General features: G+C 41.0%; 1 protein-coding gene across 1 annotated transcript in view; it reads right to left on the minus strand.

Moving 5' to 3' along the window:
- LOC127663366 (collagen alpha-1(XXIII) chain-like) overlaps positions 1-25,325 on the minus strand; it is a 198,138-nt gene that overhangs the window by 4,197 nt on the left and 168,616 nt on the right. The window contains exons 8-30 of the mRNA XM_052154919.1: positions 25,185-25,211; positions 24,575-24,601; positions 20,603-20,674; positions 20,168-20,284; positions 17,059-17,085; positions 16,952-16,978; positions 16,463-16,516; positions 14,700-14,753; positions 13,045-13,089; positions 12,660-12,737; positions 12,401-12,424; positions 11,408-11,461; positions 8,070-8,114; positions 6,958-7,038; positions 6,817-6,870; positions 6,669-6,734; positions 5,572-5,598; positions 4,974-5,033; positions 4,425-4,496; positions 4,250-4,276; positions 4,029-4,082; positions 3,074-3,160; positions 2,710-2,778 (exon numbers count right to left, since the gene is read on the minus strand). Of these exons, the coding sequence (XP_052010879.1) occupies positions 2,710-2,778; positions 3,074-3,160; positions 4,029-4,082; positions 4,250-4,276; positions 4,425-4,496; positions 4,974-5,033; positions 5,572-5,598; positions 6,669-6,734; positions 6,817-6,870; positions 6,958-7,038; positions 8,070-8,114; positions 11,408-11,461; positions 12,401-12,424; positions 12,660-12,737; positions 13,045-13,089; positions 14,700-14,753; positions 16,463-16,516; positions 16,952-16,978; positions 17,059-17,085; positions 20,168-20,284; positions 20,603-20,674; positions 24,575-24,601; positions 25,185-25,211 (1,248 nt within the window). The remainder of the gene's footprint in view (positions 1-2,709; positions 2,779-3,073; positions 3,161-4,028; positions 4,083-4,249; positions 4,277-4,424; positions 4,497-4,973; positions 5,034-5,571; positions 5,599-6,668; positions 6,735-6,816; positions 6,871-6,957; positions 7,039-8,069; positions 8,115-11,407; positions 11,462-12,400; positions 12,425-12,659; positions 12,738-13,044; positions 13,090-14,699; positions 14,754-16,462; positions 16,517-16,951; positions 16,979-17,058; positions 17,086-20,167; positions 20,285-20,602; positions 20,675-24,574; positions 24,602-25,184; positions 25,212-25,325) is intronic.

Here is a 25,325-nt window from a genome sequence, read left to right on the forward strand (position 1 = left end):
TGCTTGTAACAAAGATGCCTCCCTTCCAGATGTGCTGAACGAATTCTACGCTCGGTTTGAGGCGCAGAAAGATGTGGTGGCGAGGAAGACCACCCCCTCCTCCCAATGACCAGGTGCTCTGTCTTACCACGGCTGATGTGAGGAAAACTCTACGTAGAGTCAACCCACGGAAGGCTGCTGGATCAGACAACATTCCTGGCAGAGTGCTCAGAGGATGTGCAGACCAGCTGGCAGATGTTCTTACCGACATCTTCAACATCTCTGAGCATTGCCGTCGTTCCAACGTGCTTCAAGGCCACCACCATCCTCCCCATGCCAAAGAAGTCTTCCGTGTCCTGCCTCAACGACTACCGTCCCATCGCACTCACACCCATCATCATGAAGTGCTTCGAGAGGCTTGTCATGAGGCACATTAAGACCCAGCTGCCCCCCCCCACTAGACCAACTGCAGTTTGCGTATTGTCCAAACCGTTCAACAGACGACGCCATCGTCACCACCCTCCATCTGGCCCTCACCCACCTAGATAAAAAGAAACATACGTTCGAATGCTGTTCATAGACTTCAGCTCAGCATTCAACACAATCATTCCTCAGCACCTGAATGGAAAGCTGAACCTGCTGGGCCTGGACACCTCCCTCTGCAACTGGATCCTGGACTTCCTGACTGGGAGACCTCAGTCAGTCCGGATCGGGAACAGCATCTCCACCACCACCACACTGAGCACTGGGGCCCCCCAGGGCTGTGTGCTCAGTCCACTGCTGTTCACTCTGCTGACTCACGACTGTGCAGCAATGCACAGCTCGAATCACATCATCAAGTTCGCCGATGACACGACCGTGGTGGGTCTCATCAGCAAGAACAACGAGTCAGCATACAGAGAGGAGGTGCAGCGGCTGACGAACTGGTGTAGAGCCAACAACCTGTCTCTGAATGTGGACAAAACAAAAGAGATGGTTGTTGACTTTAGGAGAGCACAGAGTGACCGCTCTCCGCTGAACATCGACGGCTCCTCTGTGGAGATCGTCAAGAGCACCAAATTTCTTGGTGTTCACCTGGCGGAGAACCTCACCTGGTCCCTCAACACCAGCTCTATCACCAAGAAAGCCCAGCAGCGTCTCTACTTTCTTCGAAGGCTGAGGAAAGCACATCTCCCACCCCCCATCCACACTACATTCTATAGAGGGACTATTGAGAGCATCCTGAGCAGCTGCATCACTGCCTGGTTTGGGACTTGCACTGTTTCGGACCGCAAAGCCCTGCAGAGCATAGTGAGGACAGCTGAGAAGATCATTGGAGTCTCTCTTCCCTCCATCAAAGACATTTACAAAAAACACTGCATCCGCAAAGCAACCAGCATTGTGGACGACCCCACACACCCCTCACACAAACTCTTCACCCTCCTGCCGTCTGGAAAGAGGTACCGAAGCATTCGGGCCCTCATGGCCAGACTGTGTAACAGCTTCTTCCCCCAAGCCATCAGACTCCTCAATACTCAGAGACTGGTTTGACACGCACACACACACACACACACACATGTGTCCTGAGTTGCACTTTAATTATTGTCACTTTATACATGGCTGCAACCTCAATAACTGCTATATGCATAGAACACTATCTCATAGTATGTTATGTGTACGTTTTTAGAAACTGTCATCTTTTTGCACTACAGTGTACTGGTCGGCACTGCACTGTCTCTCACTGTGCCTATTGTCCTGTTAATTTTTGGTAATTTATTGTACTGTCCCATACTGTTTGCACATGTTTGCACGTGCACTTTGTATAGGTATGTTATTTAGTCTGCGTAATCTCATGTGGTTCTGTGTTTGTCCTATGTTGTTTTATGTAGCACCATGATCCTGGAGGAACGTTGTCTCGTTTCACTGTGTACTGTACTAACTGTATATGGTTGCATGACAGTAAAAACCACTTGACTTAATAACAGTAATGCTAAGAACCATTAATAGAATATTTAAAATATCTTCATAACTTGTAATGAATAATTTATCTAAACTAGCTTTAGAATCTTTGATAAATAACCTCAGAGGCATTTGTTACATGCTGTTGTATCTACAGTTCTGTGCAAAGGTTTTAGGCACTAGTGAAACATGTTGCATAGTTAGGATGTCTTCAAAAATAATAACATAAATAGTTTTCATTTATCACTTAATGTCATACAAAGTCCAGCAAACATAAAAAAGCTGAATCAATATTTGGTGTGACCACCTTTGCCTTTAAAACAGCAGCAATTCTCCTAGATACACCTGGACACAATTTCTCTTGGTTGTTGGCAGATAGGATGTTCCAAGCTTCTTGGAGAATTTACCACAGTTCTTCTATCTATTTAGGTCTCAATTGTTTCTGTCTCTCTATATCTAATCCCAGACACACTCAGTATTCTATGGGGACCATGGCATCTGTTGCAGAGCTTCCCGTTCTTCTATTCTATTCTATATGCAAAAGTAATGTTTGGGAGTCTAGAATGTATAATTCCTATTGACACACTAAGGCTGAAGATATAAATAACCATCTTAAGACAAATGTTTTTGTGAAACATCGTATGTGCCTTAAACTTTTGCACAGTACTGTATGTAAGTGACAGACAAAGAACAGTTAAAAAAGCAGTAGAAAGGACAGGAAGGCTGAGAAAACTGCATGCATCAGTGCAATAAACAGTGCAGATAGAGAGAGAGCAGGCACATATACTGTACCAGCGGGCAGGGGGCCTCAGGAGCGGAACGCCCCGTTCCCACTGCCTCTCTTTTACATCCATCAGAGCCCTGCCAGCAAGATATACAATGTATACACTCATAATGACTAAAAACAAACAACAGACACATACATACTGGAGAGACCAATCAAAGTGAAACTGAAAAAGAATAGCAGCCCATACAGAAGACAAAGCAAGGAAATGTGGAAAAGGGAAAAGATGTCTGTGAAATGTCTGTGTTCCCAGATGGGACGCTTTGTTGTTCATGACGAAATTACCCGGGATGTTTTTTCACCTGGATTTCAGCAGTATGACTCTGAAACACATCAACAAATATAAACAGCTCAAAAGTAGCTTGCACGCACCACGGGACAGGGCTGGTCCAGACCCGGGGGTCCCTGTTCTCCTTTCTTTCCTTTGAGTCCTCTCTTTCCAACAGGGCCGCGATCTCCCTGTGAAAAGGATGAACCGTGTTAATTCAAATATTTTCATTTTCATACACTAGTTCAGACATATAGCATTGTTATATTGTTTAGGTGCCTATTACTGCTTTATTGCACATTTATGCAGATGTAATAAAATGCTAACTACCTTCCTGAAAATTATTTATTACTATATCCTTTTTTATATCATAAATGCTTGTAACAATAATATGTCTTCAATCCAACATTTTATGAATACATGACCATTCAAGGGGAGGTGCTACAGGTAAACCAGCTACATGTTTCTTTCCTTTAATCAAAATGAAACAAGATTTTTTTTTTTACTTTGAAGCTCCCAAAATCACATAAAGGCAGCATAAAATTAATCCATACGACTCCAGAGGTTTAGTTCACGTCATGCAGTAGCGATACTGAAGTGCTTTTTTATTATTAATCTTCACCTTTGACCAGCCCCAACAACCAGTAGGTGGCGATATGCACAAATCACCAAAAAAAACTAAGAATGTGAAGTGAAAGTGGTGATTTGTTTTAAAAAAGGACTTAAATATTGATCTGTTTCTCACACACACCTATCATATTGCTTCTGCAGACATGGATTAAACCACTAAAATGTTATGGTTTACTTTTATGCTGCCTTTATGTGATTTTTGGAGCTTCAATGTTCTGGGCACCATTTACTTGCATTGAAAGACCTACAGAGCTGAAATATTCTTCTAAAAATCTTAATTTGTGTTCAGCAGAAAAAAGTAAGTCATACACATCTGGGATGGCATGAGGGTGAGTAAAGGATGAGTAAAGCAATCTCCACAATAAAAGTGTGAATGGAAAATACATTTTTGATTTCCAGAGGGAAAATTAGGTGAATGTGATACGTTACCTTCTCTCCTCTCTCCCCACGATCACCCCTGTCACCTTTAACCCCAGACAAACCCTGCAATACAGGAACACAAGGACTAAAATATATATAATAATTGAGTGGTAAATATATACCACTCATTTATTCACTAGAGTTAATTAATCATTGAAATAAGCAGGACTAAGCTTCTTTTCCTATGAGACATAAAGGAGGGATCACAAATGTCACTGATTTGTACTCACATCTAATCCATGTTCCCCTGGTTTTCCCTATGTAGAAAAACACATTACCATTGTAGCTACACATTGTACATTTTATCTGCAGCCAATCTGAGTTAGTACCAATGTCATATAACTTTCTGACATTATGATAAGGTTTAGAAATTGATACTTTTTACTCTTATGATTGGTTCTTTACCTTTTCACCCTTTGTGCCAGGAAGACCAACTAATCCTGTTGCCCCTGGGGGCCCTTGCAGACCCTGTAGGCCCTATAAAAAAGAAACAAGTATATATATATATATTTTCTTTTTTTTTTTCAGTGTAGGTTTATGGATGTTGTTATATTTGGAACTAATTATGAATATGGCTCTTTTTTGTTTGTTTGTTGTTTTGGATTTTCTCAATCTGGGTGGCAGAGGACGAATCCCAGTTCCTCCGCGTCTGAGACCGTCAATCTGCGCATTATCACGTGGCTTGTTGAGCATTTTAACGCGGAGACATGGTGCGTATGGAGACTTCATGCTGTTCTCTGCGGCATCCATGCACAACAAACCACGCGCCCCACCGAGAGTAAGAACCACATTAAAGTGACCACGAGGAGGTTAACCCAACATGACTCTACCCACCCTAGCAACCGGGCCAATTGGTTGCTTAGGAAGCCTGACTGGAGTCACTCAGCATGCTCTGGGAATATGGCTCTTAGTTTTAATCGTGGACTAATGCATTATGGGATTATGTGTTCTCACTTGAATTCCTGGTGCACCGGTTTCTCCCTTTTCTCCTATAACATTTTCCCCTGGATCACCCTACAAATACAACATTCAACATAACATTAGACACAATACATGTAGAAAGATTTAACTGGATATCTCTACATTTATTATTAAAAAAATGTTAAAACTTAATGGTAACACTTTACATTTATCTCAAATTAACATTAATATTATTTAACATGATCTAACAATGAACAATATTTTTACAGCATTATTCATCTTGGTTAATGTACATTTCTACATAATGTATACTAATTAGGCCTATAAATTGTTTTAACATTTTTATCAAATTAATTACATGAGATTGAATTAATCACATTTATCAATATTATAGAGAAAGGCCCTTAATCAAAAGAATTAAGTGTATAATATTCAAAAATATTATTAATTCATTACATATAATAACTCGGATAATTCAGAGACATTGCATTACTGATTGCCTTATTGACTTTTGAAGTGCCTTAATAAGTCAATATATTGTTTGCTTTGTTCTCATATCACTGACCACAAGCCTCCCACTGACCTACAGGCCACAGCAATTCAAATGTACAAGAGAAGAAATAACACTTACTTTTGGACCCGGAATGCCACGATGACCCTAAAACACAAATAATTAATGTTACAATCTTTGAATAATGTCACGACTAAAATGTATGATCTTGCGATATTTTTCATTAAGCATCAATTAAGTGCATATACTAAACTATTATCCAACAAATTATTTAGTTAACGATAACCACATTCTTTTTGAATGCACAGTCCATTGAAAATGGATTACTTACCATCCCAGATGTGTATGACTTTCTTTCTTCAGTGGAACTCAAATGAAGATTTTTAGAAGAATATCTCAGCTCTGTAGGTCCATACAATGTAAGTGGATGGTGATCAGCACTTTAAAGCTCCAAAAGGAAAATTAAAATCAAAGTAAAAGTAATCCACATGTCTCCAGTGGTTAAATGAATGTCTTATAAAGCGCTATGATTGCTTTTGTAAGAAACAGATTGATATTTAAGTCATTTTCACTATAATTGTTTACTTCCAGTCACTTTCCAATTCACGTTCATGAGAGGAATCAGTTGACGCAACCTCTTGTGTGACGTAAGCGTGCTGGCATGTTCAAATTAAAGCAAAATTAATGAAGCTTGTGAACAGTGTTCTGTTGTAAACCAATCGAGCTACACTTCTGGTTGTATCACGTCAGTTCTTGCGTGAACATGCCAACGTGTGTTCTTCACGCAAGGGGCTGCGTCAACTGATTTACCTCATGGCATAGGAGAGCAAATGTAAGTAAGCGATTATAGCGAAAAGGACTTAAATATTGATCTGTTTCTCAACCAAGGTTATCGTATCACTTTAGAAGACATTCACATGGAGTTGAATGGATTACTTTTACTACTATTGTCTGTGCTTTTTGGAGCTTTGAAGTGCTGATCACCATCCACTTGCATTGTATGGACCTACAGAGCTGAAATATTCTTCTAAAAATCTTTGTTCGTGCTCTGCAGAAGAAAGAAATTCATACACATCTGGGATAACATGAGGGTGAGGGAATGATGAGAGAATTTTCATTTGTGGGTGAACTATCCCTTTAAAGTCATGTCAGTCATGTGAACCAGTAAATGTGTATTGTTTCACAATATTATCATATAAGTCTCAAATGTGTCTCACCATGTATCCGGGAGGTCCAGGTGGACCTGGAGGTCCTTGTGGTCCTGGCTGTGAAATCATCTGAACCTATGGACATTTACAGAACCACAGTTAAAGTAAATAGAGTATGAATGAATGAGTGAAATAATTTAGATACAATTAGACTGACCAGATTGTCCTCTAGTATAGAGTCTCCTTTTTCTCCTTTCTGCCCATCCATTCCCTAAAACACAAAAAAAACATTTTAATTTAGATTAACAATGCTTCATTTATTTATTTATGTATTTACTTATTTACACATTTAACTTACAGTGGGACCAGAGAGGCCCATTTCTCCTTTCTCACCCTTCTCTCCAGCTTCACCAGGCTCTCCAGAGTCTCCTTTATCACCCTGATCAGGAAAACAAAAATTTTCTGAATGAAATGAGTGGTGTTTAACTGTGCAAAACTAGCTACCATTATGATAAGGTGGTTGCCAGGGCATTTATATGTGGTTGCTAGGTTGTAAAGAGCCTACCCTCAAGGCTATCTTATTCAGGTCTTTAGTTATGAGCTGATCAGTTTTTTTTTCATGGAAAAGTATGCAAAATATATTCCTACTCCCTTAAAGATATGAATGAAATAAGTGTTTGAGAAATATCACCGGTCTCTGTGACAGCTGCAGACTTTGTAAACAGCAAACATAAATGTGTCCGCGGAAATTGACACTTTTCACCTGTCAGTCATTTTTCTAATTTGAAGCGGATCATTGAGGCTACGATTCATAATGTTTGTCACTTGAGGACTCTATTGTGCCACTGTTGTATTTGACAACCACAGGAACAAACAATGCTGCTCTTTTGCTAAGTTTTGGTCTTAAAATGATATTTGGAGGGCAGGGTTTTGGAATGAGGGGGTGTGGCTAATTCAATGGCTCAGTCACGTGAAAGCTTCAGAACACTAAAATCACTTACAGCACATTTAAAGAAGTAATAGCACACTTCTTCTAAATAAGTTAAGGTATGTTGGTCCAGAAAAATTTACAATCCAAAGTGAAATACATCTTGCGTGAACGAATCTGTGTTTTTGAGCAAATCTAGTGCAAATCTTTTTGAGCTCACTTCCATTGTTTTTATTGTGGAGGACAATTCTAGTTTGCATCGATTCGAAAAACTCACTTAACACACACAAAATACACTAATTTGTCGCCACCTACTGGCGTAAATATATAATGCGACAAAGATTAATTAAAATCTGCACATCTATCTTTCTGCACTACTCTCATTACTGTGGTTTGTAATGAACACGTCAATAAGCAATTGATACATACAGTAACGCTCTCCAGTGCTGTTGTTCTGTATGTCAGCACTCTTGGCACGCCTCTCGTCCAATATGATTCTTGTATACAATTGATAATTATAAATGTGTTAAACTAGTTATCACCTTTTCACCATCAATCCCAGCAGGCCCAGGCAAGCCAAGTTCACCCTGTTTGGATGAAAAAAAAAAAAGATGTACTTGAAACAAAATGCAGATTTGATCTTTTTCATGATCCTGCTAAATAACTCATTCGTCCCTGACAATCACTAGTTTTAGCACATTTATTTTATGTTGTTTTTAGGCAATGGCTAGGAAAACAACTTACCAACTTAAAAATTATTAATAATGAGTAATACTGTTATGTATGACCTTGTCTTGTTTTACCATTGCCCCTTTGTTTTCCATTTTTGTCCCTTTTGTTATTCTATAGTTTTCACTGTTGTCACTTTTGTAGCTCCACAGTCTTGTTAGCGTTCGTGTTTTCTGTCATTGTTTTCACCTGTCCTCATTAGTTTGCCATTTGCTTCTGTTATCATCTTGTTATCTTGTTTTGAGTTCTGTTTGTTCATTGGCCCCTTTGTCCCTTGTTCATGTATTTATACCCCGGATTTTGGTTCAGTCCTATTGTTGAATGTTTTTGAGTGTAGTTAGCCTGGTCTGTGTTCCCTGCCCGAGTTCTCTATTCATGTTTATTTCCCCACTGAGGGTTTTCCTTTGTGTTTTGTTAATAATAAAGAAAGCTGCATTTGGATCCTCAACCTTCGTCTGCCTTCATTGCCTTACATGCGTTACAGAACGACAGAACTAAAACAATGGATCCAGCAGTTCTGCGAGCAAGCTGCCATCTGCTCAGCCTTAGGCAGGGAAACCGTCCGGTGGAGGACCACATCCGCGATTTCCTCGCGAATGCGAGTGCCCCCGAATTCCCTGACTCTGACCTGGTGGTGTTTTTTCAGGCCAACCTGGATTGTGCGCTCCAGGAGCGGTTACCACCGTTGACGCGCGGCTGGACGCTCCTTGAGTTCATTGAAGAGACTCTGCTGGTCTGCGCTTCACCGTTCACTGTGGGCGTCATCGAGGAGAACCCTGCCACTCCTCCCACAGTGGTAACCCTCCATTCGCCCGTGGTTCGTCCCTTCACGCCTGCCTTGGTCAGCGAGGAGGGAGAGAAGACGGGCTTCCGCCTTCCGGCCCACGCCTGCCCCGTACTTCGAGCCTGTGCCCAAGCCTTCCATGGTGAGCGAGCCTGAGCCCTCGACCGTCCCCGAGCCAGCGCCTGTAGCCTCAAATGTCAATGAGCCAGTGCCGATAGCCTCAAACGTCAATGAGCCAGTGCCTGTAGCCTCAGATATCCGTGTGCCAGCGCCTGTAGCCTCGACCGTCCCTGAGCCAGTGCCTGTAGCCTCGACCGTCCCTGAGCCAGCGTCTGTAGCATGACCGTCCAAGCGCCAACGCCTCCCGAGCTTTCCAGAGCTCCGCCTCCCGAGCTTTCCAGGGCTCCGCCTTCCGAGCTTTCCAGGGCTCCGCCTTCCGAGCCTCCCGAGCTTTCCAGAGCTCCGCCTTCCGAGCTTTCCAGAGCTCTGCCTTCCGAGCCTCCCGAGCTTCCCAGAGCTCCGTCTTCCGAGCTTCCCGAGCTTTCCAGAGCTCCGCCTTCCGAGCTTTCCAGAGCTCCACCTTCCGAGCTTCCCAGAGCTCCGCCTTCCGAGCCTCCCGAGCTTCCCAGAGCTCCGCCTTCCGAGCCTCCCGAGCTTCCCAGAGCTCCGCCTTCCGAGCCTCCCGAGCTTCCCAGAGCTCTGCCTTCTGAGCTTTCCAGAGCTCCGCCTACCGAGCTTCCCAGAGCTCTGCCTTCCGAGCCTCCCGAGCTTCCCAGAGCTCCGCCTTCCGAGCCTCCCGAGCTTCCCAGAGCTCCGCCTTCCGAGCCTCCCGAGCTTCCCAGAGCTCTGCCTTCTGAGCTTTCCAGAGCTCCGCCTACCGAGCTTCCCAGAGCTCTGCCTCCCGAGCCTCTCGAGCCTCCCAGGGCTCCACCCCTCAAGCCTCCCGAGCCTCCTACGGCTCCGACTCTCGAGCCTCCTACGGCTCAGCCTCTCGAGCCTCCTACGGCTCTGCCTCTCGAGCCTCCTACGGCTCCGCCTCCCGAGCCTCCTACGGCTCTGCTCCCAGAGACTCTAAAGCCTCCTATGGCGCCACCTCCCTCGGCTCCGCCTCTAGAGCCTTCCAGGGCTTCGCCTCCTGAGCCTCCCTCAGTTCTGCCTCCTGAGCCTCCCTCAGTTCTACCTCCTGAGCCTCCCACGGCTCCACCCCCTGAGGCCTCTGAGCCTCCAGAGCCTCCTACAGCTCTGCCTCTCGAGCCTCCTACGGCTCCACCCTCAGAGTCTCCCGAGCCTCCTACAGCTCCTCCTCCTGAACCTCCAGAGCCTCCTACGGCTCTGCCTCCAGAGCCTCCCGAGCCCCCTACGGCTCCGCCTCCCGAGCCCCCTACGGCTTCGCCTCCCGAGCCCCCTACGGCTCCACCTCCCGAGCCTTCCAGGTCACCGCCTCTAGGGCCTCCTCCCCGGTCCCCCGAACCTATCCTTGCCCGGTGGCCAGCTCCCAGACCTCCTGAACCTATCCTTGCCCTGTGGCCAGCTCCCAGGCCTCCTGAACCTATCCTTGCCCTGTGGCCAGCTCCCAGACCACCTGAACCTGTCCTTGCCCTTTGTTCCCCCCAGGACTTCCTGCCTGCCCTCTGTGCCCCATTGGACTTCCTGCCTGCCCTCTGTGCCCCCTGGACTGCCTGTCTGCCCCTCGTTGCCCCCTGGACTGCCTGTCTGCCCCTCTGTGCCTCCTTGGACTTCCTGCCTGCCCTCTGTGCCCCATTGGACTTCCTGCCTGCCCTCTGTGCCCCCGGTGCCATCATTTGGTTTTCTGTGGGTTCCTTTTTGTCTTTTGGTGTTTTTTCTTTTAGGATCGTCTGGGATCCGATCCTTAGAGGGGGGGCTATGTTATGTATGACCTTGTCTTGTTTTACCGTTGCCCCTTTGTTTTCCATTTTTGTCCCTTTGTTATTCCATAGTTTTCACTGTTGTCCCTTTTGTAGCTCCACAGCCTTGTTAGCATTCGTGTTTTCTGTCATTGTTTTCACCTGTCCTCATTAGTTTGCCATTTGCTTCTGTTATCATCTTGTTATCTTGTTTTGAGTTCTGTTTGTTCATTGGCCCCTTTGCCCCTTGTTCATGTATTTATACCCCGGTTTTTGGTTCAGTCCTTGTCTATTGTTGAATGTTTGTGAGTGTAGTTAGCCTGGTCTGTGTTCCCTGCCCGAGTTCTCTATTCATGTTTATTTCTCCACTGAGGGTTTTCCTTTGTGTTTTGTTAATAATAAAGAAAGCTGCATTTGGATCCTCAACCTTCGTCTGCCTTCATTGCCTTACATGCGTTACAAATACATTGGATAAAATACTGAAAGTGTGTGTAAAATTCACCTTTGGCCCTTCTTTTCCTAGTGGTCCTGGGGGTCCAGGAGGGCCAGGTGGTCCCTATATAACAAACAGCAAACAGAATGAAAATAATTAAAACATTTATAAAATGTCCTTTTGCAAAACCAACTTTTGCATTCAACAAAAATCCTCTACTAGAACTCTTTTTATGGCTGCTATAAAAGATGAATATGTTCTTCCCACATAATTCTTATTACACACAGTAATAACTGGGTTTGAAAACATTTTGAACATGAAAGCAGCGTCCTGAATGATGATCACTAATGTTAATGGCACTCTAAAAAAGGAAACGCTGTCATGCTTTAGTTATGGTGGATATTTGTATATTCCTTAATAACACTGTATACGTACAATGCAGTCAAGGGCTGCAGTTTGATAGAAATATCAGAGCAATTATGCTGTTGATAGTGATGACCACAAAGTAGCCTTTTGCAGACTTGGAAAAGTTTTCGTCCTATTCCAATTTCCCATGTGACATTTTCAAAAAGTGCCATTGTTCAGAACATTTAAACATGAAAAAGCCATTATAATGTAACCACAAGAACCATTCATTAAACAACCCAGATTTATATTCTTAGATCAAGAACATGCATAATGTCACATCCTACACACTGCATTCAAATTTATAAATGTATCCTGGCATGTTACATTAGCATTTGGAATAGCAAAATGAATAAACCAAATTTGTCAGCCATGCTCACTTCACACTCCCTGTAATATTGAATGCATGCCAGAAGAATTGAAATGAATAATAAAACAGCAGTATTTGCATTGAGAAGTGCTAATGAAGAATCTGAAGAAAAATTATTTGAATACTAAAATTTTGATTAAACTGCAAAATGTTGAATTATGAAACAATATGATGAGCAGTAACAATTTAGTATTTTACATTCACACACAAACACACAGTGATGATTTGTTAATTTGTAATCATGTAAATGAAAACAGAAATGGCATCCCATGCTACAGTACAGTTACCGAGACACTGATGGTTTTGATGGCCTGCCAGAGAAAATCAACCAATGTCAGCCCTCCAATTTCAATACAGATTTTTAGTTTGTTTTTTTGTTTTAACATAACCAAGAATTTAGCCTTTTGTAAAGTGGTTTGCATAAATGTGTGGTTACAGTAACTGTGGGCTGAACATTAAAATTACATGAATCTAGTTGACCGATGTCTCCTAAACTATTTAGAAGTTCTAGTTCTAGAAATTACCACCTCTATAACCATAGCTCACCTGAAAAGCATCTAAGAGTGTGCCATTAAAGTCGATGATGTCACCTGATGCTGATGTGCCTTTCTCACCAGGACGCCCCTGCCAAAATGAAAATCATGAGCACACAAGTATTGCACAATTGATCTACACAAATGTGTGAATATTCTCAGATGTTTCTCTGTCTATTGAGTCAATCAACTTGCGTTCTTTCTTTTTGTGTCTAGCATTAATATGGCCTCAGTTGTTTGCACGCAAGCCAGTGCCACTGCACTGTGAGTGTATTCTCTCTGAAACACTCCTCCTCCCCAGCACCACAGGTCTATATCTGTTTCTAGGGGATTGAATGCATGTCTAAAAGTGCAGTGGCAGCATGGTTCATAGTGCAAAGTGATGTATCGTTTCTCACTATTTCTCCCTGGGGTCCTTGTTCTCCAACATCTCCCTTATCTCCCTGAAAAACACAGAGCACAAAACAAACCAATACAACTAAGCACACTGGCAACCAATTATATTTACATTTACATTTATGCATTTGGCAGACGCTTTTATCCAAAGCGACTTACAGTGCATTTATTACAGGGACAATCCCCCCGGAGCAACCTGGAGTTAAGTGCCTTACTCAAGGACACAATGGTGGTGACCGTGGGGCTCGAACCAGCATCCTTCTGATTACCAGATTGCCAGTTATGTGCTTAGACCACTACACCATCACCACTCCACAAGTAAACGTGCCCGCTTTGCTTCGGTCAGGCTGCGCGATGACAGACTTCATTCGAAAATAGACCAGAAAAAATACTGATATGCTCGTTTTGGACGGGACAGTCAATGGCCCCTGGTAGTCAAGGGCCCCTGGGCACTGGCCCCATTGGCCCAGTCAATAATCCATCCCTGCTTCAAGCACATAAGTAAACTTTTCTTATGGGCTGACAGACATCAGCAGAGGTGTATGGTGATGTCCCGTCCAAAACGAGCATATCAGTATTTTTTCTGGTCTATTTTCGAATGAAGTCTGTCATCGCGCAGCCTGACCGAAGCAAAGCGGGCACGTTTATTTGTTTTCTAGTGTGTAAACTGTAGCATTTATTTAAATTGGACAATTTACATAAGCATGCATTTACACACACATTTGTTTTGCTCATGTTTTATGAATTAGGCAAATTTACTGCACTTCAGTCACTACACTGCATGTTAATATTTATATTAGGGTTTATGTGTATGTAAGCATTTCAATGTACATTTTATAAGCATAAAATATAGAAGAGGTGCCTCCAATACACTGAATGTCACAGAGACTGTAGCATTGCTCTTTAGATTTAAATTGTTTAATACTGTAGCATATCTACAGTATATATGTACAAATTTATAGGAGTAAGGTCAATAAATATTCTATTAGCATTTTTAAGTCATGATACAAGTATTTTTCCGGTGCCTTAATATCGAAATATCAAAATCAGATTGAAGTTTGATAATTCTATTACAAATATTCTTGTAAAGGTTTTAAGTAGTTGTGCCTGACTGGCAAACTACATTCTGCTGATTCAGAATACATTTTCTCTGGGCTGCCCCCTGTCGATTCACAGAATAGTACAACGGCGGGCGCGGCAGCTACTGTATATACGCCTCTAGAATTGAAAGAGATGCGCACGCAGTCTGTGGTCTGGCGCACTGCAGTGCCAGGCAAAAGTATAAACAAAGCTTGATGCGTGAATGGCTTGCATGCGCTGCACGAGTCTGTTGGGTAAACTGCAGACTCGTCACATTTAAACCTTTTGTTTAGCCTCCCATTCAGCTCATGAAAACCCGCTGTGTGATCATGAGGAAGGATTACATCAAGATATAGACCGGAATGCAGTTGCGGAATTTATATAAATAAAATAGTCTATTCTCTCGCCGTTGTTGGTGTGCCAGTGATCACCCCTCCACGTGCCAGTGCTGGCATGCGTGCCATAGGTTGCCGACCCCTGTCCTACAGTAACAGCTTGAAGTTGCATCTTAAGTCCTGTCTTTGTATTAATGATTATATCTATGAAACTAAGAGCTCATTTTCAAATCAGCGCTCACCTTCAAGCCTGGCAGCCCATCAGTTCCCCGGTCACCTTGGGGACCTGGCTCTCCCTGCACAACACAGAGAGAGTTTTTAACATAATATAGAACAGATCACAGAGAGTGACTGCAGGAGTAGAATGATGCTTTGAATGATCTGATCTTCCATATGAAGCTGATTATTCTATGAAATCATACGCATTATGGTGATAACGATTAAGTAATTGTCAGAGGCAATGGTGCAATCCAGCACATGATAAATTAAAAAAATATGTTTGAAAAAGAGGAGAGGATTGAAAACAAGGGTACAACGATTTTATAATAAAAATGATTAAATTTCTGAAGAAAATGTGAGTGGTGCTCATCCATGCAAAACTCATTGCCAGGGCATTGCTATACATCTGCTAAGGTGGTTATAATGCTTTTTAGCACATTGCTATGAAGTTGGTAGGGTGTTCTTGGTGGTTGCTAGGGTGTTCTGGCTGGTTGATAGGTGGTTACTTACTGGTCCAAAACAAAGAGCCCAAGTCTCTATGATATTCTGGTCACTAGATATGGCTTGGGATGCTTAAATATTTTGTCACATTTTAACATCCACTAGGTGAAAGTCATAAGTCCGATTGTTTAGTAAATCATTAGCACAACTCTCCATAATAGGCCGCATGCTTTGGGTTATCATGCAGGTCAGGTTACACATTGAACATGATGCTTGGGGTTAACCCCACGTATGAGGACTAGTAGCCTTAACCTTGTGCGATCCCCGTCCACAAGCGGGGATGTTGTATTTTGGCTTCGCTATATGCAATACATAATTTTAATTAATTTAAACCAACTGATCTCAGTTCAGAAGACTCTCGACTGTCAGTAAAGGGTTAAACTTTTGACTTACAGAATCATGTGGCAAAACAACATGGCGCTGATCACAGCAGAGTTTGTCTTTGAGAGAAATGTTAACAAAACTACATCTGGTAAGAAACCTCATTAAATGTTTACATTGAAACGACTAGAGTCTCCAGTTTCATCCGATACAGCGTTTGAAAAATTTGAGTTATTTATCGCGAAGCGCCACACTGCTAAGAACAATGTACAGTACACTAATGTGTACTGTAGCTCTTTAGCTCCTTAGTAATCCTATATTTACTGTGCATTATCACACTGAGAATCAATGGGTTTATCCCAAATCTAAAAAAAAAATTTGCTTTCAGACGTTTTATATGAAGTTAGGATGAAAATAAGATGCATTTCGAACTTTTCTGAGACCAGTGCAGAAAGACAGCTCACTGGAGGTTAAGTCATTCACTAAATAGGGAGCAAGGGAGCATCCTATAGCTTTCCTTTGCAGCCAAGTGCATTCACTCCTAAAATCCGACCAAAAGTTCTGTTTCAGGTTGCAAATGATGTTTGGATCACTTGGATCACATGTTTGGTAGACATGGGACAATGATAATCAGTACAGAGATCCAGAATTTATCATTCTAAATGTTATTTTAACATGGTTGACAGTGATTGGATTAGCTTGTTATTATGTACAATTTCAGAACTTAGTCACACTGTCCACGTATGAGGACATACCTTTTAATGAAAACTATTTGCTCATTTATTTGTATTTTTTTTGAATGTTTATAAGATGCTACTAGTTACAAATCAAACAGGGAAATGGAATATGCACACAGCAGTCACACTCTGGTTTCAAGAGGTTAATATCATAATCAGTAAAGTAGTGTCCTAAGATGTAGGTTGAGATAAATATGTCACAATTGGAGAAAGAATGAACATCTGACCTTTGACCCTGGAGGTCCCTGTGGTCCTGGGTAACCTTGTTCACCAACATCACCCTGTATAATGAAGAGGTTGCAAATATTTAGTGTTACACATGTACACAAACATACACATGCATGCACCTGTTTCTGTTAAGACAGACAAATAAAACCAGGAAAACATTTTAATTTACACGATTTACAGTCAATTCAGCACTATACCCTCATTATACACAACACCTGAATGCACACAGCTCTTTACAGCAAACACCCCACCACATCTTATTCCAGTATAAAAGACACAAACTGATTCAAGACATCATCCAATATGTCAGTACAACCAGACCTCAGAATCAGTCGTTTAGAGTTACACACAATTCTCACAAACACAAAGAGCAAAGCCATACATGACCTGTTCCTATTTATGGAAAGAGGAAAGAATGTTGTCTTTTTAAAACATTGCAAGAGTAAGACACTGCTCCTTCAAGAGAGACAAAAAACATCTTATCTCACCGGCTTTCCTGGTAAGCCTTGTTGTCCCTGTGGAGAAAGAAAACATGCTTGATTGACAATAAAATACAACAATGTATTCTCTATGCAATGAAGAAATGATCATTCACCTCCATTCCATCTTGACCAGCGACACCCTAGAGTGTGAGAGAGAGAGAGAGAGATTTTCAATGCGACTTTACTGTTCTGGTAAAAATGATGTTGGCCTTATTTCTTCACAAGGAACTTTTCCATCACTTTGTGTAGATATTCTTGTAGCTCTAAATCTGACTTTTTTAATAATGTTTTTTTTTTTTACATATATTCTATCAAAATAAAAGTTCCTAAGTAGAGCTGTTATTTAAATTGTATTTAAATTCTCAAAATAATTCAGCAAAAATCCACATTTGAATGGATGAGATTTGTAAAGGCTACTTTTATTTAATCGTCTAATGTGAGACTCGATGGCGTGGATTTGGTTTGAACATTGAGGGGGACCAAATGGGGGCTGGGGGAGGGGGTGTAACACATTACACAATGCATAATAACAGTTAAAATGAATGCACAGACAAATAAAAAAGTATATTCAATGTAGGTATGCCACTGTGTGAGTTTTGAATAGATTCTGAGAAAACAAATTGCACATCATATAACAATTGTCTAAATGTCTAAGTGGATGTATTTCTGGGGTATATGTGGATGCTAAGGGAAAGCCCTATAATAAGAAAACTGATAAGCACACACACAAAGGAGGTAATAAGAGACGTTCCAATCTAGGGCACAACAACGCTTATGCGCATCCCAAGAACAGTGATATGCTTAAGTGTAAACAGAGTGCTTCAAAAGTGCATAAATGTAAGATTATTGTGGGAGTGCAACGTGTAGTTCATGGCAGTAAACATTTTTTTTTCTTCTGCATCAGTTTATTAAAGCAATCCGATGTTCTGTCAGACACCTCAACATAAAGAATCAGCAACAGGGTCCTGGGTAGCTCAGTGAGTATTGCCGCTAACTACCACCCCTGGAGTCGTGAGTTCGAATCCAGGGTGTGCTGAGTGACTCCAGCCAGGTCTTCTAAGCAACCAGATTGGCCCGGTTGCTAGGGAAGGTAGAGTCACATGGGGAGTCTCCACAATGTCATGCACAACGAGCCACGTGATAAAATGCACGGATTGACGGTCTCAGAAGCAGAGGCAACTGAGGCTTGTCCTCCGCCACCCAGATTGAGCTGAGTAACCGCACCACCATGAGGACCTAGGAGGAATTGGGCATTCCAAATTGAGAGAAAAGGGGATAAAAAAAGAAAAAAAAAAAAGAATCTGCAACAGACACTAAATACTGTCCACAACACCTTACAAATTCACATTTATTGTTGAATGCGGTGAATTTGTACAGAAGCAATGCTTTAAATAACGAGGGCGATTTAAGATGCAACTTTTCAACATACAGTGAAATTATTAAATGAGCAACTGTTCTGTCAATCGCCATTTAAGTGGATATCTGATATCAATCTTAAGCTTTTTTCATTAAAACTTGGGCCCTTAAGAGTTGGCAAATGTACTCCTATTTTCGCAGCGGTCTATGAACTCATTGATGACACTCTTTAAGTCAACTTGATCTGTTCTCTCCTTGTGTGTGTGCAGAATGGCAAGATGGTTTAGTCTTTGAGGGTTATGGTGGTCCTCAAAAAGGTCTTTAGTCTTCACAATCCACTAAACGATTGTTCTGCTAAGCATGTTGTGATTGGTAACATGTAAAAACCACTTAATCAATTTCAGTGGCTTGCTAAAAGTTCTCTTAACTCAGATTAGTGTCTGAAAAACTCCCTGATGTTGTGCATTAAGCGGATGGGGATATTGCGCGCTTTACATATGTCACCAAGCATGCCGAGTCATGTCGAAAACCTTAATGCTACTTTTAGTACCAATGATCTCGATTTAATTTTACTGCAAAATCTCTCAAATAATGCATCAAACTGTCATAGTTTTGAGGCACAGAGTTAACACTGCAAACTCACATTGTTAAGGGAAACAGCGGTGTCTACCTGTGTGGAAGGAGTTAAACCATGCAAGTATTTTTGGTGATGCCCTGATCATGTTTATCAGATCCTTTACCAAGTTAATAACATCTTTGCATTGCTTTTATTTTGCAAGTGTGTCTTGAAAAGCAAGGTTAATTTTGTGGGCATTGCAATGATAAACATGGCATCTTCCTGAATCTCTCTAACATCGGTTTGTAACCCAGAGGTGCACCCAGACATGTTTGCAGCCCCATCATAAAACTGGTCTCTACTATCAGACCATGCCAAGCCCAGTCTGGATAAAGCATCATTTAAGACAGAGGTTCACTCAACTTCATAAAATCCCACCAAATCCTGAACACTCTTTAAGTTCTTGGTCAACGTACCGAAGACAGATGCTCATCTGCTAACTTTGAGCAATGCTGCAGTATCATCCACTATTATAGTGAACAGCCTTGCCTGAAGGATATCCGCAAGAATTTTACGTAGAACATCAAAAGCAAGCATTTTGATTATTTAATTATGAACATCATGGTATTTGAAATTGTCTTTCCTATTAAGCCACCTGGCAAGAGACTCATTGTCCAAAGAGCATAGTTTTATCAGTTGTGTGAAATTGGAATCAATGTCGCCATGACTGCGGATTGCTTGACCCTGCCTGGAGTCCACGATGGAGGATGGTATGTTAACTCTATACTCTGCTTGAAAGCTTCACTTTATTTAGTTGACCAGCTACTGGAAAGCTTGCTTTTAAAACTACCAGGCCAATTTTACTGTTACACTTGTGTAAAAACACCAAAAACACACGGCAGTAGAGGTGGCACAACTATGATGATCAGCCTATAATCCCACCCACGTTGAGGAGGCACTAAAGCAAGGTCAGAAAATTAAAGCGAGTAGAGTCAAGTCGAACCGTAATGTACAGTGGAAAAGTGCCAAAAGTACTGCAAAAATGTGTCACTTCAAGCTTGAACTGCTCTGTGTGAAGAAAGACTACTTATTAACATGGTATGACTAACTGTATTGTTTTTTTTACCCGTTAATTTTATATTATGAATTGTACTGAATTAACATGCTAAATCAAAAGCCTTACAACAATTTTCTATTTGTCAGTCCATGAGTCCACAGAGGTAAACATGGTCAATTTGGATTTCATGCTGACTTTAAATTAGGAGACACACAACAGATAAAGCATGTAAAATGACCAAATAGTGTCTTACTGGATCTCCTGGTGGGCCACGGGGACCATCTTTTCCAGTGTTCCCTGGGGGCCCTCTTGGACCGGGTGCTCCAGGAGAGCCTGGAGGTCCTGGTGGGCCAGCCTGACCTTGATCACCCTAATAAAAACATACAGACATGTGAGGTAGAAGTAATGACTCAATCAAAGGAAAGCAGTGACACAAACATAAGTATTGTCAACCAAATCATGTGTGACAGGATCATGCCATCAGTTACTTTTACTATTTGTTTGCAGTTTGTTATGCTTGTATATTGGCACAATTTTTATCACAGTATTATTCACTGCAAGCCATTTTCAGATCCTTCACACATGGATTAGCATATTCCACAGTAAAGAGTTAAAAATGATGAAGAGTAAAGTTTAGTAAGTGTTAGGGGAGCGTCTGTAGAGAGCACATGCCTTGCACACATGCTACCTTCAGCATACGCCTCTGAAAACTGGGCTGATCAGCCGAGATGTAGCCATGATCATATCGGGGAAAGACCATCTGTACACATAAGCCGCCCGCAGAAAGAGACAGGAAAATCCAAGAATAACAATTGGAAGAGAAGAAGACAAAGGGGACACAGTTAGTATAATTGAAAGCCTCAGATTATGTTAGAGAAAGAGAGAAGAAACAGGGAAGAGAACTGAGCAACATCTCAGCGGTGAGAGTGGAAGACAGCTTTCTGGAGCACAGAGCTGCTTGGAGATCAAGGCTTGGCAGCAGAGAAGGGACACACCTTAACAAGAATCTGATTACTTTGAAGACCTGCGTGAGTGCCAGAGCCCTGCGAGAGGAACAGGTTGAACAGACGAGCAGAGATACACAGAGTAGTCATTGAAAAGAGCATTGAAAGAGCATTCCTCGCTATTGGACTGTCCGATAATACTAGTTCACTATCAAACCACATGAAGCTACTTGCAGTATTTTGCTGTGGATAAATACAGAAGGACAAGAGGTAGATTCAGCTTCAGTCCAAGTTACACCCTTCTAATGATTCATTAGCCGATTATCCAATATTTAGCGATTTGAAAATGATCAGCATTGGCCAATAACTGTGCCAACTTGGCTGATTAACAGAAGTGGTCTGGCACTGATTTTGGGTGATTGGGCCTGACTCACAGTCTGTGTTCTAATTCATCCCAAAAGTGTCCAATGGGGCTGAAATTTGGACTTTGTTCAAAACAGTCAAGGTCTTCCAAACGAAACACAGTGAACCATTCCGTAATGGACACTGCTGCATGCACTTTGTGCACAAAATATTATCATTATCAAACCTTTCCACCACAAACTGTAGCCATGAAGAAGTACGCAATTATTTAAAATGTCATTGCATGTAAATAAAGGGGCCCAGCCAAAACTTGTTAATTAGAAGGGTGTGTCCACAACATTTTGGCAATGTCATGTAATGCATGATTTTAAGTTAAGTCATGAAACTCTACTTGGTGGAAGCTCACAGATCCTTTGAACATGTAATCCACTAGCCAATCAGCTTGCATTGTGCAGCTGATTGGTCCTTTGATATGTAATTTGTTAGACAATCAACTTGCGTACTCTCTCTTTGTCTAACATTTGCATTTTCTCAGTTGTTTGCAGGCAAGCTGGATTTCACAGCAGTGCAAAATATGAGCTTTCTTTCTGAAACCCTCCTCCTCCCCAGCATCACTTGTCTAGATATGCTTCACTTGCTGATTTATGTCTATTTATGTTCTCGCAATGCATTACAAGCTTGAATTTACTAAATTCTGGGTTTTAGAAATTACATTTAAAATGGAGCTGTTTAATGTTTAAACGCACTGTTAAAAACACTGTTTAATGATATACAGCAATACTGAATATTGACAATATTTACACATACAGTACAGATCATTTCTATAGCAGAATTCTTTCAAAGTGGCATCAAATCAAATACATATACCATATGTTATACAAATACTCACTTATATACTCACCTGTATTTTATACGTAACACATGAGTTAATCAGATTTATCAAGATTAAGAGGTTGTGGCAGTGGAATGGTTCTCATTGGTTTTTAGCAGAATTGTTTATTTAAACTCCATGCCATGTAACGCAAATTAAAAGCAATACTTGCAATTTTTACTTGCTCTAAAAGCAGGCCAAAAAGGCAGTGTCTGGCTGTATAAATATAACAGAGATCCAAATAAAAAATGACTAAATAGTCAAACATTTTAAGTTTTGCCACTTTAAAATAGCACTGGACAAAAACAATGATTTATCTTGACAATCACACAGGTATTTATGTTTGCTTGTGTCTGTAAACCACACGTTTAGAATGATTGTACTGACAGCAGTAATGGAAACCACCATTTGAAAAGCAGAGAAATGTGTCATTCCTGTTACAAGAGATTTTGTAGATCAAGACAGATTCTCTCGCTCTCTCTCTCTCTCTCTCTCTCTCTCTAGTGCAAGACCAGTTATCTCTCTAATAAAAAGTACAGCAGTTTCAGCTATTCACCTACATGTAAACAAACAGAAAATTATGTCATTATTTATTCACCCTTATCCTTGTCTCATTACTTTTTTGTCATTTTGGAGCCCCAGTCCCTGTTTACTTTCATAATATGGAAGAGTAGCCAAGATATTCTTCTATGGGTACATGAGGCTGAGTAAAAACAGTTTTATCCACACATTTGGCGAACCTTTACATCCAAAGCAACAATGCATTAAATTTATTGGTCACGCAAATACACTTGTTCATGTCACATATTTGCTTAAAATTAGTAAATTGTGATAAGAATTTAAAGTACTCAATAATTGCATAACCTCAAATAATCACAGATGAAATGATTGCTATCAGGTGATGTAAAATTTGCAACAAGTCTATTATCGGAGTTTTTAGTTAAGTGTTTTACTGTAGGTCTACAATTTTAACCAAAGTTTACTTGCATTGTCAGATGCAGAATATTTAATTTATTATTAAATAAATTAAGCATCCTCCATTGAACTTTAATTAGCCATAGCTTGGGTTTCACCACTTAAATGTATGGTAATTTTGTGTATTTATAATTTTGTTTATTTGCTAACTGCATATTCAGTTATTATGCATTAAAATATTTACATGTAATTGAACTTATACCATCATTGACACAAATTACACAGGTATGCAATGATTATTTTGTGAATTTTCCCTGCAAAACAGCAAAAAACACTGCAAATTGCATCAACATTTTTGAGAAATGCAGAAAATTTCATTATTTTGGAATGCAATTATCCAGAAAAATCTTGGTAGGACTGATTATATCAGTTTGAGTGTTCCATGGGAATCAAACACAATAATTTGGCACTGCGATGCCATGCTATAACAGTTGAGCTACAACTATAACATGGCTGTAACAGCAAAAAATGTAATGTTAGCTTCAATAGGCTGACAAGTACTGGGCTAAGAGTTGCAAAAAGGAAAGGAAGAAAGAAAAGAGAGAGAAAAAGAGAACGTAAAAGAGACACCATGTTCATGTGAGCATGAGGGTTCAGTTAGCCGGAATGTGATGATCTGAGGGATGGCTGAGGTTTCCCATACTGCTTGCCTTACTCACACACCCCCCACACACACACGTTGGGTTTCCATGTTTTATGGGGACTTTCCATAGACATAATGGTTTTTATACTGTACAAACTATATATTCAATCCCCTAAACCTAACCCTACCCCTAAACCTAACCCTCACAGAAAACTTTCTGCATTTTTACATTTTCAAAAAACATCATTTAGTATGAATTATAAGCTGTTTTCCTCATGGGGACCGACAAAATGTCCCCACAATGTCAACATTTTTGGGTTTTACTATCCTTACAGGGACATTTGTTCCCCACAATGTGATAAATACACGCTCACACACACACACACACACACACACACACACACACAAACAGCTAGCTATCTAAATGGGGGCTTCCCACTTCTATTGTTCTTAAATGACACTAATTATATTTACGACAGACTAACCACAACCCTAAAATACAACTTTTGAAATTCTTTGAAGAAAATAAAGACATTATTTAGTCTATGTACTGTTTTTCTTTTTGAGGGCATCGCCAAAAGGACGTTTGTTCAGAATTAGCAAACTTCTGGGGCCACTTTCATCAATTTTGGGCCCAAAAGTATAGCACATGCTCGCATGCTCAAGTCAGCTTGCACGTGAAGTCCCTCACACACCATTTCTTTGTGTGTAAAACTCTCCTCATTCCTTCATTGCTGTTGTTTTTTTATTCATTATGTGAGAAAACTGACTGTTTGATAGTGTTCGTATTTGTTTGTGAGAAAGCGCAACAGAAATCACTAATGATGCATAATAACTTAACGTCCATTCAGACACATGTGACATCCTGTTCTGATTATAATGGGATATATGGATTCAGAGCGACACAAATATGAAGGCACTCACCCTTGGCCCAGTGTCTCCCTGGTCACCCTTAAACAGACACAAACAAGAAATAAAATTAGCACCACATTGTTTGGTTTACAGTAAAGCATAATGTTCTGCGTGATTGTTTTAGATATAACTGAAACATGTCTGACCCACTAACAAGATCAATTAGCAATTTAAACACTGTTTCCTGTCAACATTCACTGATTTCTCACATTCACAACAAGAGGGCAGATAAATGAAAGCAGAGCAGATACTAATTACTGTTCTACTCTAATTACTGAAAACAAGCTACATTAAACTGGGAGAAAAGTGATCTTAAGGCTACACGTTTTTGTTTTGTTGTGTTTTTTCACTGGAATCAGGCAAAGGAGTATTCCAAGTCTGCCTTCATTTACCACAGGATAATTGTTGCTCTAATTTGATGGCTGACCTGCTCTAAAACATGTTAGGCCAGCCAATGCAAATGAAATATGGGAGCTGTTTTTAAAAACCTGAAAACATCTGCTTACTGCGAATCTTCTGTTCTCTGTGTGTGTGTGTGTGTGTGTGTGTGTGTGTGTGTGTGTGTGTGTGTGTGTGTGTGTGTGTGTGTGTGTGTGTGTAAAATATTGACAAATATAAGTACCTTATCTCCTTTTGATCCTGGCAGGCCCTGGAAATAAACGAGTTGGGTGCGTTGATTAGACAGATTGTCAAAAAATTTAAAATTGACATGACAATGTTCTAAGGAAATCGCAAAGATCAGAGTACATTTCAAAAACATGTC

This window comes from Xyrauchen texanus, chromosome 23, assembly GCF_025860055.1.
Source record: "Xyrauchen texanus isolate HMW12.3.18 chromosome 23, RBS_HiC_50CHRs, whole genome shotgun sequence".
In the NCBI taxonomy this organism is placed as follows: Eukaryota; Metazoa; Chordata; class Actinopteri; order Cypriniformes; family Catostomidae; genus Xyrauchen; species Xyrauchen texanus.